Source organism: Odocoileus virginianus, chromosome 16 (genome assembly GCF_023699985.2).
Source record: "Odocoileus virginianus isolate 20LAN1187 ecotype Illinois chromosome 16, Ovbor_1.2, whole genome shotgun sequence".
Lineage (NCBI taxonomy): Eukaryota > Metazoa > Chordata > Mammalia > Artiodactyla > Cervidae > Odocoileus > Odocoileus virginianus.
The window spans coordinates 59,940,205-59,952,987 of NC_069689.1; the positions used below are offsets into that span (position 1 = coordinate 59,940,205).

Here is a 12,783-nt window from a genome sequence, read left to right on the forward strand (position 1 = left end):
AGTTCAACAGTTCCACCAATTTTTGTCTTACAATTCTGTCACAGTCTTAAAAACCATTGAGGCCCTCGAACAGTGTTTGTTCATGTGGGTACATTTGTTTGTATTTAGCTATTGATATTGGAAATTAAATTGAGAGATTTATAGAAGATACTTATTAATACACTTAGAAATAGCAGTAATAAGCTCATGTCAACATAAATCATATTTTTTAAGCACAGTTATATTTTCTGAAACAAACTAAATCACTGAGAAGAGAGGCGTTGTCCCTTTTATGTATCTCTTGAAGATTGCTTGATCCTCTGCTTGTGTGTTCAGTCTGCATTGACATTGCATGTCACAAGGCTCTGGAAAACTACTGTGCTCATGAGGGCGAGAGTGAAAGGGCAGAGAACATGTTAGGGTTATTCTGAAAGTCGTCCCGACCTTGCATTCCCCCTGGAAGGGCTGGAAAGCCACTGCTTTGATGATCCTTCCTGGAGGAGGAATTATTCACAGATGGAGAGGATCTAGCCCAGCTGCAGAGAATATATTGGCCACAGCCATCTTCTGAGTTGTGAGGAAAGATGGAACGTTTCTTAAAGAAAGCCATGAATCTAGTGTCTTCCTTGTTAAACCATATCATTACTCCACTAGCTTCAAAGTGTGAGATCTCACAGGTACAAATTGCTGTTTTCTGGGTGTGGGTCATCCTCAGAGGCTGATGTTGTAAGGGACTGCAGGTACGTCCAGACCCCTCATTTTATGGATGATTGTAAATCGGTTATTCTTGCTTTCTCTCCTGTTGGTAATTTTCAGGAAAGAAAGTTGCATTTTCACTAAGGAAAAAATGGATTTTTCAGCCAGACTGTCTCTCTTCCCCCTCCCCCTCAGGACCAATTCTGACTCTGCTCTTCACACCAGTGCTCTGAGTACCAAGCCCCAGGACCCCTATGGAGGAGGGGGCCAGTCAGCCTGGCCTGCCTCGTATGTGGGTAAGACACGTAGGCTGGATGCCAACCACTTCTGCGCGGTCTTGTTCTGTCCTTGGGGAGCGGGGGGAGAGAAAAGCTTAAACCGTGTGCCTTTCCCTGGCTCGTCTTCCACAGGGAACAACTCCTGGCCGGGGAGGTGTGTGTGTGCTCATGATGAGGTGAGCGTGGACCTTCCCTCGCGCCTCTTCCTCTGCAGGTTCTCCTTGGCGTCTCTCAGCCCTCAGACTTTCTGTCCTCCACACTCTTCCATTTTAAGGTCCTCATCAGTTTTACGGGGACTCATAGCAGCTTTCTAATTGGTCTCCTTATTTGCAGTCTCCTGTGTTTCCAGTCCAGGCTTAGGTCGGGTTCTCTGAAAGCCCTTTTTCCACCCAGGATCTGGACACACTGAGGAATAACAGCAGAAGGGACAGGGAGGTGGATGCCGCCTTTCCTCCTGATAGAGGAAGTGGCTTCTCCCTGGGGGGCCGTGTCCATTCAGACCAAACCCCAGAGGGGCGCTGACTCCCCCAGTGGCCTGCAGCCCTGGCCCAGGGCGGCCCCCACGGCTGGAGCCCTGAGGTCAGGCTGCCAGCAGGGCCAGCCCTGGGGCCGGAGGAGTGGGAGCTCACCTGTTGCCCACTTTGCGGCCGGTCCTTGTCCCACCTCCCCAGGGTGACCAGGAGTGGGGGAAAGAGTCATGCCATCTGCTTCCAGAACAGCCCAAATCTGGTCAGATTCCAGTCACAGTGCCACTCCCCCACCTCTAGGAGAGAATCCAAATCTTCCAGTTTGGGACGATACGGATCCCAGGATCAGGGGGCCTGTGCCCACCTCGCTCCCTCTTCTCCTTACTCACCAACCCTTCCCCCACCACCCCCTCCAAGTCTGTGAACTACTTTGGGTTCCAGAACTGCTTCATCCTGTTCCCATCTCTTCCTCTCTTAACTCACTTCTGACTCACCCGGCCAGCACCCTCAGCTTTGTTCTCATGTCTGCAGAGCCATCCTTACCCCTCCTCCCCTTGCCAGCCCAGAACCCGCCATGTCCTTCCAAAATCCTGGAGCGCCTCTCTGTAGATGGCTGTCGTGCCACTGACTGCCTTTCCCGTGGGTGTGTGTCTCCTCTTCTGCTCCAAGAAGATTGCTCTTTTTTAAAAAAAAATTTTAATTTTAATTTTAAATAGGAAAACATTTATAGTGCTACAGGCATCAACGTATTTAAAAGGCATCAAAATTTGGTGCATAGCAACTCTGGATCATAGAGATTTTTATTCTTGAGGGCAGCAGAACAACCCCCACAAAGGGTCTTGCAGGGGACGCTCTTACAAGAACCCCACGTGAAGCAACTATGTGAGGGGCTGCTCCCAGTAGATTTCCTACGGTCAGTGGGTTATTGGTCTTACCTTCCACACAGAGTCAGGCACGGAGGAGGCCTCAGTGATGGGGAGTGAGGAGGAATTACTTGGTGGCTTATGCATACAGAGCACACTCTAGTCGCTGGCTCTAAGCTGCACCTGAATCACGTTTGGTTCAGTAAGATGCCGTCCAAGCCTGCCTTTCTGGGGTTTATAATCTAGCAGGAACAATGGTCCTGAAATGGCCATTCCATGTGCACGCTGACTGTTGTCCACACACAGGGCTGTGTGTTTGGTCTGGAAACAGGGGAATAAATACATCTTTGGCCAAGATAATACTAGCCTTTCTAGTTTCCTTTACTTTTTAGATAGTTTAAAGCCTGAGTAGTCCCTATTCCTTCTGAGGAATCCATCCTGGGTCTTATTTCCTTGCATACAGTGGGTATGGGGTTTAATCATCCTGGCATGTGTTGTGATAATGCTGTATTTGTTCCCTTGATGCACTTCAGAGATGCTGCATTTACCCAAGCAGTTTGTCAAGTATGAGCTGTTTGAGGATAGGATGGGGCCGTCGAGCTTTGTGTACACACATGGGGCTGTGAGAGTAAAGCTGGCAGTTGTGTTGAAACGGGTTGTGGTTCCACCACTCACCACTTAGAGGAGTAGGATCTGTGGGAAGTTGGAGTAGTTTAGCTTCCACATAGGTAGTTATAAGTAGTGCCTAGAAATATATAAGCCTATGGGCATCCCTGGTGGTCCAGTGGTTAAGACTCCACACTTCCAATGCAGGGGTATAGGTTCAGTCCCTGGTCGGAGAACTAAGATCCCACATGCCCACTGCTTGGCATGGGCAAAAAAAGCAAAATGTGTGCTTAGGGCTTGCCCAGTGGCTCAGCAGTAAAGAATTCATCTGCGATGCAGAGATACAGGAGGCGTGGGCTTGATCCCTGGGTCAGAAACATCCCCTGGAGGAGGAAGTGGCAACCCACTCCAGTATTCTTGCCTGGGATATCCCATGGACAGAGGAGCCTGGCAGGCTACATGTCTGCCACATGGCATGGTCAAAAAAAAAAGGAGGGGGGGATATATAAGCCTAAAAAAGGTGCAGCAAGGTCTTAGTCTCCCTGGATTGGGAGGGAACCAGACTGATAGACTTCAATCTGGAATTCCCAAGAAAGAGCTGCCTTTGTATTAATCTCAAAAATATACAAGCAACTCCTGCAGCTCAATTCCAGAAAAATAAATGACCCAATCAAAAAATGGGCCAAAGAACTAAACAGACATTTCTCCAAAGAAGACACACAGATGGCTAACAAACACGCGAAAAGATGCTCAACATCACTCATTATCAGAGAAATGCAAATCAAAACCACAATGAGGTACCATTTCACACCAGTCAGAATGGCTGCTGTCCAAAAGTCTACAAGCAATAAATGCTGGAGAGGGTGTGGAGAAAAGGGAACCCTCTTACACTGTTGGTGGGAATGCAAACTAGTACAGTCACTATGGAGATTTCTTAAAAAATTGGAAATAGAATTGCCATATGACCCAGCAATCCCACTTCTGGGCATACACACCGAGGAAACCAGATCTGAAAGAGACACGTGCACCCCAATGTTCATCGCAGCACTGTTTATAATAGCCAGGACATGGAAGCAACCTAGATGCCCATCAGCAGACAAATGGATAAGAAAGCTGTGGTACATAGACACCATGGAATATTACTCAGCCATTAAAAAGAATATAGTTGAATCAGTTCTAATGAGATGGATGAAACTGGACCCCATTATACAGAGTGAAGTAAGCCAGAAAGATAAACACCAATACAGTATACTAACGCATGTATATGGAATTTAGAAAGATGGTAACAATAACTCTATATGCAAGACAGAAAAAGAGACACAGATGTATAGAACAGACTTTTGGTCTCTATGGGAGAAGGTGAGGGTGGGATGGTCTGAGAGAACAGCATCGAAACATGTATATTATCAAGTGTGAAACATATTGCCAGTCCAGGTTGGATGCATGAGACAAGTGCTCGGGGCTGGTGCACTGGGATGACCCAGAGGGATGGGATGGGGAGGGAGGTGGGAGGAGGGTTCAGGATGGGGAACACATGTAAATCCATGGCTGATTCATGTCAATGTATAGCAAAAACCACTACAACATTGTGAAGTAATTAGCCTCCAACTAATAAAAATAAATGAAAAAAAAACCACACACACACAAAAAGAAAGAGCTGCCTTTCTGCCTCTGCCATTCCTGCATTCGTGTTGCCCTCTGTTTAAAGTCTGTGCTTCTATAGAAAGAGCTAAAGGCCTAGAGAGAACAAGGAAATCCTAAGTAACAAGACTTTGAGGCCTGCATGCAGAGAGGAAGAAAAATAGCTAAAGCAAGTGATTAATCAAGTGAAGTATTTACCCTGAGTGATGTTGCCTGCAAGGGAAGAGGTGAGAAGTGTCAGGCCTGAGTGAGGACAAATAAGAAAAGCAACAGAGTGTCAGTGTTGATCCTAGTGGAAAGCAGAAGAAAGAAGGAAATCCTGGAGCAGAGTCCCAGGGTCCCTACTTTTCACATCAGCAGCTCGAGCCCGTCGTGTTTGTATCCTGGTATCTGACAACTGTGGAAGGCAGGCCGACCTCCAGCCTGGATGTCTGAACCGTGTCCCTGCTTCAGTTGCCTTGGAAGTACAGCAGAACTCAGAAACACATCCAAATATGGCTGTGTTTACATGGGAAAGCCAGTGTGTTTAAAATATTATTCAAGTCTCCAAGGATAGGAATTATTTCTGGAGAATTCTATCTGTTGGTGGGAGCTATTTTAAATAGTTTCTTGTCTTTCCCCTCTCCCCCTGTCATTCATGAAAGTTTCTCATTTGCTTTCCTTTCAGACTTTTAAAAATATCGACTAGCTTTACAAAAAGGTATTTCTTATTATAGGAGCAACCAAATAAAGTAAAGATTTAAAAAGTGATGGGAAAAATTATAATTGAAGCTGGGAATTAGACTCCACAAGCAGAAAGCAATAACTGCTTTTCCCTGGGAATCTTTCCTGAGCAGTGATGTAGCCTCAATTAATGTTCCCACTATTTTTTTTGGTTCTGAGCAGATCATAAGGGAGCATCTGCTGACAGCTTAACTACATGAGCAGAAAGCTGTGATACATTCATGAGCAAAAGTTTGTGTCCCAAGAAGACACAGTCATTAGGCTGATACATGGTTAGTAATTCTCATAATGGTTATTCAATTTGTATGACAGGCATCCATGGTGAGGAGTTGATAGAAATGAGAGAAATAAACTTTTATGCAACCAAGCAAGATTTTTATAATTTCTCTCTTTTTGTTTAACTATCCAGAATTTATCAAGAAAAATGTTGATCATTTCCCTGGCAGCATGTGCAGTTTAATTATCATTTGACACTCACATGCATGTGCGCGCGCGCACACACACACACACACACACACACACGTGCACACACATACCCCCCAAATGGGTAAGCCTGATGGTACTCTGTGATACTTGCCCATTGCCCTGTAGTCTAGGACTGTGCCTAACCCCTCTCTGCTCATCACTAGTAAGTGTAGGAAGGGGCCAGGGTGGTCCTTGCACTCTCCAGTAGCAGTCTAGGGCTAAGGGCAGAGCAAGGCATGATGCTTGTCTTCTTAGCACCCAGAGCTGTAGAGGCTGAGTCTCACCAGCTTTAAGAAACACAGCCCTGAGCTCCTTCCCAAGGAAGGAGATCTGCCTTGGACCCCAGTGATCTTACCACAGGTATTACTATACCTTTGACCAGCACCATGAAGGCTTAAAATGCAAATAACCCTGAAAGAAATGAGCCTGTTGGAGAAGGAAATGGCACCCCACTCCAGTATAGTCTTGCCTGGGAAATCCCATGGACAGAGGAGCCTGGTGGGCTGTATATTCCATGGAGTCGCAAAGAGTCAGACACAACTGAGTGACTAAACAAACGAGAGGTGAGCCCTGGTTGCATAGACAGGAGGAAGAGGGGGATGGCAAAGGCATCTGAGATCTAAAGAGGGAGCAAAAGTGTCACGCAGATGGCAGGAGGGCCCAGAATGGAGAGGTTTCCTGAAAGACACACTCTGGTTAAGTACTCTGCCCCCTGCCTCCACCTCTGTTCTGCAGATCCAGGCTGTGCTGGGAGGTGTTTTAGATTCGTCAGGCGTTAGGGTTGGGAGAGGGAAGGCGATCTCAGTTACGTTTAGGAGGTCAACCCTCGGTGGCTCCTAGTCTACAGGTTTCTTAGAGCACACATGAGCCTTGGTTGTGGCTGTTTGTCCCCTTCAGGGCTGATCTGTGTTTCCTCTGCTTCTGGATACCCACTCACAACTCGTTCCCTTTTATTTTTATCCCTTTATTTATAGTTGTATCATCTGATATTTTTTATCCAGTAGTAAAAATCCAGGCTTGGATATGGTGGAAAAAATTTGTACAACGTGAGAGCTGTGAGTTAAGTTTTATTTGGGCAAAATGAGGACTGCAGCCAGGAGATGGTATTTCAGATAGCTTTGAGAGACTGCTCTGAGGAGGCGACAGAAGGAGCCAGGATATATAGGAGTTTTGCAACAAAGGGCAAGTAGTCTGAACATCAAAAGATTGTGGTTAATTAAAGAAAACCAGATAACTCAGGTTAAGGAACCTAGCGCTTTTCTGTGTATGGGAAGATGCAAGAGTCTGGGCTCACTGAAATCCTTCCTTTCATATGCATCTCAGCTATCTGGGGCCAGTATCCTGTGTTTTCACATCCCGAATTTCCTCAGGGCTCACCATGAGGAGTGGCTGTAGTCTGATGGCTGGTAGACGGCAGGAATTTTTTCCTTCCTGAGTTCCCTGGAGGCTGCAATAGCTGGTGACTGTGACAGCCTTTGTTTACTGATATGGCAGGAAACATTCCATTTCTCACATATTTTGGTTATATATTAACTTGGTGCTAACACATCGGTTATTGCCACCATCATCCTTCTAGTTACCGAAACTCTGAACCAGGAGTTAATTGTCTTTAATTACTCTCATTCCCACACCCCTCACACCCATTGAGTAGCCAAGTCCTGTTCATTCCACGCCTGCTGTGTATCTCAAATCTGCCACCTCTTTTCCGTCCTCACTACCAACAAATACCCCACTTATTTCCTTCTTGCCTGGACTGTTATGGAGGTTTTTCACTTAGTCTTCCTGCCTTCAGACTTTCTCCTTTCAACCTACCTCACATTCCGCTGCAAGAACAATCTCTCCGAAACAGAGGGGATACACATCTGTGTATAGGCTTCCCAGCTGGCTCAGTGGTAAAGAACCCACCTGCCAATGCAGGAGCTGCAGGAGACGTGGGTTCAACCCCTGGATTGGGAAGCTCCCCTGGAGGAGGAAATGGCAACCCACTCCAGTGTCCTTGCCTGGGAAGTCCCATGGACAGAGGATCCTGGCGGGCTACAGCCCATGGGGTCACAGAGAGTCAGACCCAACTGAGCGACTAACACTTTGTGCCGTCTTACTTCACTCTCTATATTACTTCTTTCTTTTCTTTGTGATTTGGTTAGAGGTTCTCAGACTTTGTAAACTGTTCTTCTTTCAGGACAGAGGCAATAAAAGATTTTAAAGATGGAGATAATTTTAAAGAAAAGTAAATAGACGCCAACTTTAGACTTAAGTTAGCTTTATCTATTTTAAGTTTAGTATAAATGCTGATGCCCTCTGAGTGAACATCACTATACCAAAACTGCCTTGGAATTTTCAAAATTCTATTTGATTCAGAAGGACTTACTAATTCATGAATAAATAAAGGTGGAAGCACAGCCTAACTGTGTTTTTTTCTTTCCCACTAGGTTTCTGTGATGGTGAGCATGACGTGCATGGGGAAGGTAATGAACTGATTTCACCTCCCTGTGCTGAGTGGGATGCTGACTGTAGTATACATAACCTCCTCTTAACATCTGATCTAGTTAATACTCAAGTTTTCTGGACTTCCCAAAAATGCTGACAACAGCTGAGATGCTCTATAAAATTAAGGCCAGCCCTGATCAAGGCCATGAGAAGGGAAATGTGTGGTTAGATTACAAAGGCTCCTTGTCATCTGGGTCCCCATGGCCCCACAGTCACAAGGCTGTACAGGGGAGCAAAAGCTGTGATCACATGAGAATAGTGATTAGACACTTAAGCCAATGGTTATTCCAATATCCTTCCTTCCTCAGCTGTCTTTCTCAGCCTGTTTAGAAAGTTTTGTGAGCCAGTAATTGACAGATATAAATAATGTGAGGAAAATGCAAAGTGATTGCAAAATAAAATTGCAAACCTTACAGAAGATAATGAGTTTCATAAAGCCGATTAATGTTGGGGATCTACTAAATGACTCTGGAAGCCATTGACAGATGAAGGCCTGACACAGCTCATTTATTCATTCAGTACCAGGCACTGTTTTCTTTGCCCTAAAATTTCATAATCTGAAATTTAATTTTCATAATCTGAAAGTGAACAACTAAATTAGGTTTATACACCACAGGGGTCAGGACTCATGGGGACTGTGATAAATGAGGAGTTTCCTGTGCCAGAGGTGCAATTCTCTTTCATCATCTTATTTACTCCTTTCTGGGAAGGCCATTTCAGGCCAGGAGTAAAATCATGAAAAGTTGAAACAGCAATAAATATCTAGTCCACTAGGACAGAAATAAAGAGATGGCTGCAAGGTTGTTTGCATTCCCCCAGTGAGTTCTTTGAAGAATTACAACCAGTCTTGGATACGAAGTGACAAAAAGCAATGAACTTCTCCAAGGAAACAATCCCCTTTACAGTTTTACAGTGCTGGAGTTCATTCCAGCCATATTCTTGTGACCAGACTCTCATGAGCAGTAACCTTAAGTCGTCCCTCGCAGCCCTTGCAACTTTTCCTGTCATCTGATGTTATCTTTCAGGGGCTTCCCTGGTGACTCAGATGGTAAAGAATCTACCTGAGATGCAGGAGACCTGGGTTAGATCCCTGGGGCAGGAAGATCCCCTGGAGAAGGAGGTTTTCTCATCCTTCTGGGTTCTCGACTCCTCTTTCTGCCCCACACCCAGCCCAGGACCAGGCGTCTTCACTGCCACCTTGTCTTCCACGGAATATTCCTCTTCTCCCTTTGTTACCTTCCTCATTCCCTCTCTCCTAAATTTTTGTGGGTCCTTCCTCATCCCCTTTCTTCCACCCTCTCCTCGCCAGGTCTGCAAGTCCCCCCCAACCTGACCTCTGCCTCCCCGCCCTCCTCCTTTGTATACTCGGTGGTTATCCGCCACCTCCACTCTCTCTCGACCTCCGTTCATGTTGCTTTCTCTGGGGATGGCCGTTTCCTGTGTCCCTGAAGAACTAGCCTCAGTGCCGAGCCTAAGAGGCTGGGCTCTTCCTGGTCCCCCCAGAGCAGCACTGAGCCCTTCAACCTTCTGGGCCTCCCCCTGATCCTCCTTCCAGACATGGGTATCCACATGCCACCCTTCCCCATGTGCAGGGTATGAAGTCCTCAGGGGCTGAATTCACGTGTCACCCACCCACCCATGCATCCCCTACTGTAACACTCAAAACACCATCTGTAGTAGACAGTCAGTATGAGTTAACTCAACCATTTCCACAGAGGTCATTTGTTGGGCCAGGGGTGGCGTGTGCTGGTGGGGGGGCCTTCTAATGCGGTGACTGCTTCTTCCCCTCTTTAGTGGTGTCTTTCCCCGGCCCGCTGAGGGAAGAGAACCTGCTGAACATCCCCAAGCCACTCCCGAAGCAGCTGTGGGAGACCAAGGAGGTGGGTGGACAGCTGTGCTCCTTGTCACTGAATGTTTGCCCTTCAGAGGTCAGCCATCAAATCCCACAGAGGATTTGGGGGGAAAAAAAGCAGAGAGGAAGTCTGGTGACAGAGACAGAAGAATATACTAGGGAATGATGGTTCAAATAAAAACAAGCATAATTGTATTGATGGGTTAGCACAACCATCTCTTAACTTCCTAGTTCTCATGTGAATTCCCTCTTTCAGAAAGACTGGTTGGTCCCTCCTATCTCTTTCATATTATAGGAAGTGCTAAAACCCAGTTACAAGTTAGAGGCAGATTTTTCTGTTTTGTAGCCAACACCAGCTGGGAGTCACTAGCTTCTGTCCATAATGGCTGGTTCACCAGATAACTCCTTTCTTTAGTGAAAACCATTTGACCTGAGTCATCCAGAAGTTGGAAAGAAGTCCTCCGTTTAACAGTTTCTAAGAGCCTTTGAGTACTTGTCCCTGTCTCCACTGTGGCTCCCTCTCTGTTAACCCACCTGCTATGGAAGAGAGGGGGGTCCCATGGTACCCAAGGCAGGCTTTCTTCCATAGAGGATCTGCTGCCTCTGAAAGAAAACAACGCATCTGCCCAGCCCTGAGCCAAAGGAAACCAAATGAACTTTTTGGCCAACTTTATATATATATATATATATATATATATATATTTATATATATATATGCTAAAAAATAATAACAATAAAAGAATGAACCTATTGACTCAACTCGTCTCCCAGAAATGATGAATGGAGCACTGCAAGTCCATAAGAGCTAAGTGAGGTGCTTCAGCGCTGCGGTTGTTCGTGTTGTCTCGTGCTTGACCACTGCCACCTGGTCAGGCTTCCTGTGGGCCAGTTTCTTCTAACAGCTCTACCAAAGTCATCGTTAGCATTAGGGTGAGCTTGAAAGGTCTTTTGTAGAAGCAAGATGTTTTGATATTCAGTCTTTTGGGGGGAAAGAGATGTAAAAATTCACATACTTAGACACAGGAGAAGCCCACTGTCCTTTTCCACGGGAGGCGCCAGTGGTTTTGGTGGCCTTTGTCAGAGGACAGCTGTGTCTTCCCCACAGAGGGGTCAGTGGCAGCCAGTCTTCTCTGAGCACCAGGGAAGAGGTACTGTCTATAGAAAGAGGTGTTCATCTCTATTAGTTCTTTGTTTTTTTGCTGCGCCGCATGGCTTGCAGGATCTTAGTTCCCTGACCAGGGATTGAACTCAGGGCCAAGGCAATGAAAGCACTGAGTCCTAAGTATTGGACTGCCAGGGAACTTCCCTCATCTCTCTTAGCTGTTACAGATTTTGCAGTTCTCCATAAATCAATTCTGGGAGAAGAGATGAGTCAATAGTTTCATTCTTTTTTTTTTTTTTAAAGCATATATTAGGTTGACCAAAAAGTTTGTTTGGTTTTCTGTAACATCTTAGAAAAAAACCCCAAACAAACGTTTTGGCCAACCCAGTATATATGGAGCTTCTGTTGCCAGACATTGAGGTGCAGGGATTGGACAATAAACAAAATGAAAATACCATCTAGGGACATCCCTGGTGATCCAGTGGCTGAGACTCCCCGCTCCCAATGCAGGGGACCTCCGACTTCCATCCCTGGTCAGGGAACTAGATCCCACGTGCCGCAACTAACCATTTGCATGCTGCAACTAAAAGGTCCCCCATGCCACAGCTAGGATTGAAGAGCCTTTGAGCAGTCACTAAGACCCAGAACTGCCAAATAAATAAAGTAAAACTTAAAAAACAAGGGAAAAAAAAATCCCCCCCAACTTAGATTTTAGTTGAAATATTTCTTTTCTTCAGACGTTAATTTCCTCTTTCTTCACTCTAGTTTATGTCTCTCTTTTCTCCTGTTCCTCTCAGACTCGTTAGAAAATGAATATTTATTTAAAAGCTCTATGGGAAGCATATTGGCCTTTTATAAGAAAATAATTCACTTAGAAGAGAATCATCTAGAAGCATCAAATTAAGAAAATTTATTAGTATCATGCCTCCCTTATGCCTGGAAAAGTCTAGTCAGAACCTAACCTGCTGCTTTGTGAGGATGCTGTTTCTGTATGCTGGCTCTCCACTTGCACTGACTGGAGCCCCGAGATACCTGCAATGACAGTTTCTAAAAACTTGAATTTGGCTTTACAGTGAGTAAGCCCGGCTTCCTATGTCTCTCCCCAGATCCAGTCCCTGTCTGGGCGCCCTCGATCCTGTGATGTGGGAGGTGGCAGGTAAGAGACGTTCTTTCAGTTCTTGTTTCAGGGCCGTCCTGAAGGTTTTATTGAAAGGAACGTCTCGCTGCTTCATCAGAGAACACTGAGAAATTTTACTCGTTACATAAAGTTGAAAGTCAACTGAATTTTCACAAAAACAACAGCTCTCTTTTGGTACGCTCATATTTCATTTGTTCAAAGTAATTATATTACATAACTGCAAAAGTAAAATTGCCATAAATATGTTTGAGAATAACATCACTGACTCTGGGTAAACACACAACCCCACTGGAGGAAGCCGAGGCCTGCAGGCGTTGAGGGAGCTGTGGACCCCTGGCAACTTGGTGACCAGAAGTTACCTAAGAGAGTTTGTACAAATATGCCGAATGTCACAGAATCATGAACCTCAAAGGGATAGATTCTATGTTTTGTACATTTTATTTTTACCACATTTTTTTAAACTAATGGAAGATGAATAAATAGGAA

The 12,783-nt window shown here is 45.5% G+C and overlaps 1 protein-coding gene across 2 annotated transcripts in view; it reads left to right on the forward strand.

The window, feature by feature from the left end:
• CRTC3 (CREB regulated transcription coactivator 3) overlaps positions 1 to 12,783 on the forward strand; it is a 98,772-nt gene that overhangs the window by 66,687 nt on the left and 19,302 nt on the right. For both annotated transcript variants that reach the window (XM_070478315.1, XM_070478314.1), the window contains exons 6-9: positions 871 to 971; positions 8,148 to 8,183; positions 10,000 to 10,085; positions 12,266 to 12,315. In XM_070478315.1, coding sequence (XP_070334416.1) covers positions 871 to 971; positions 8,148 to 8,183; positions 10,000 to 10,085; positions 12,266 to 12,315 — 273 coding nt within the window. The remainder of the gene's footprint in view (positions 1 to 870; positions 972 to 8,147; positions 8,184 to 9,999; positions 10,086 to 12,265; positions 12,316 to 12,783) is intronic.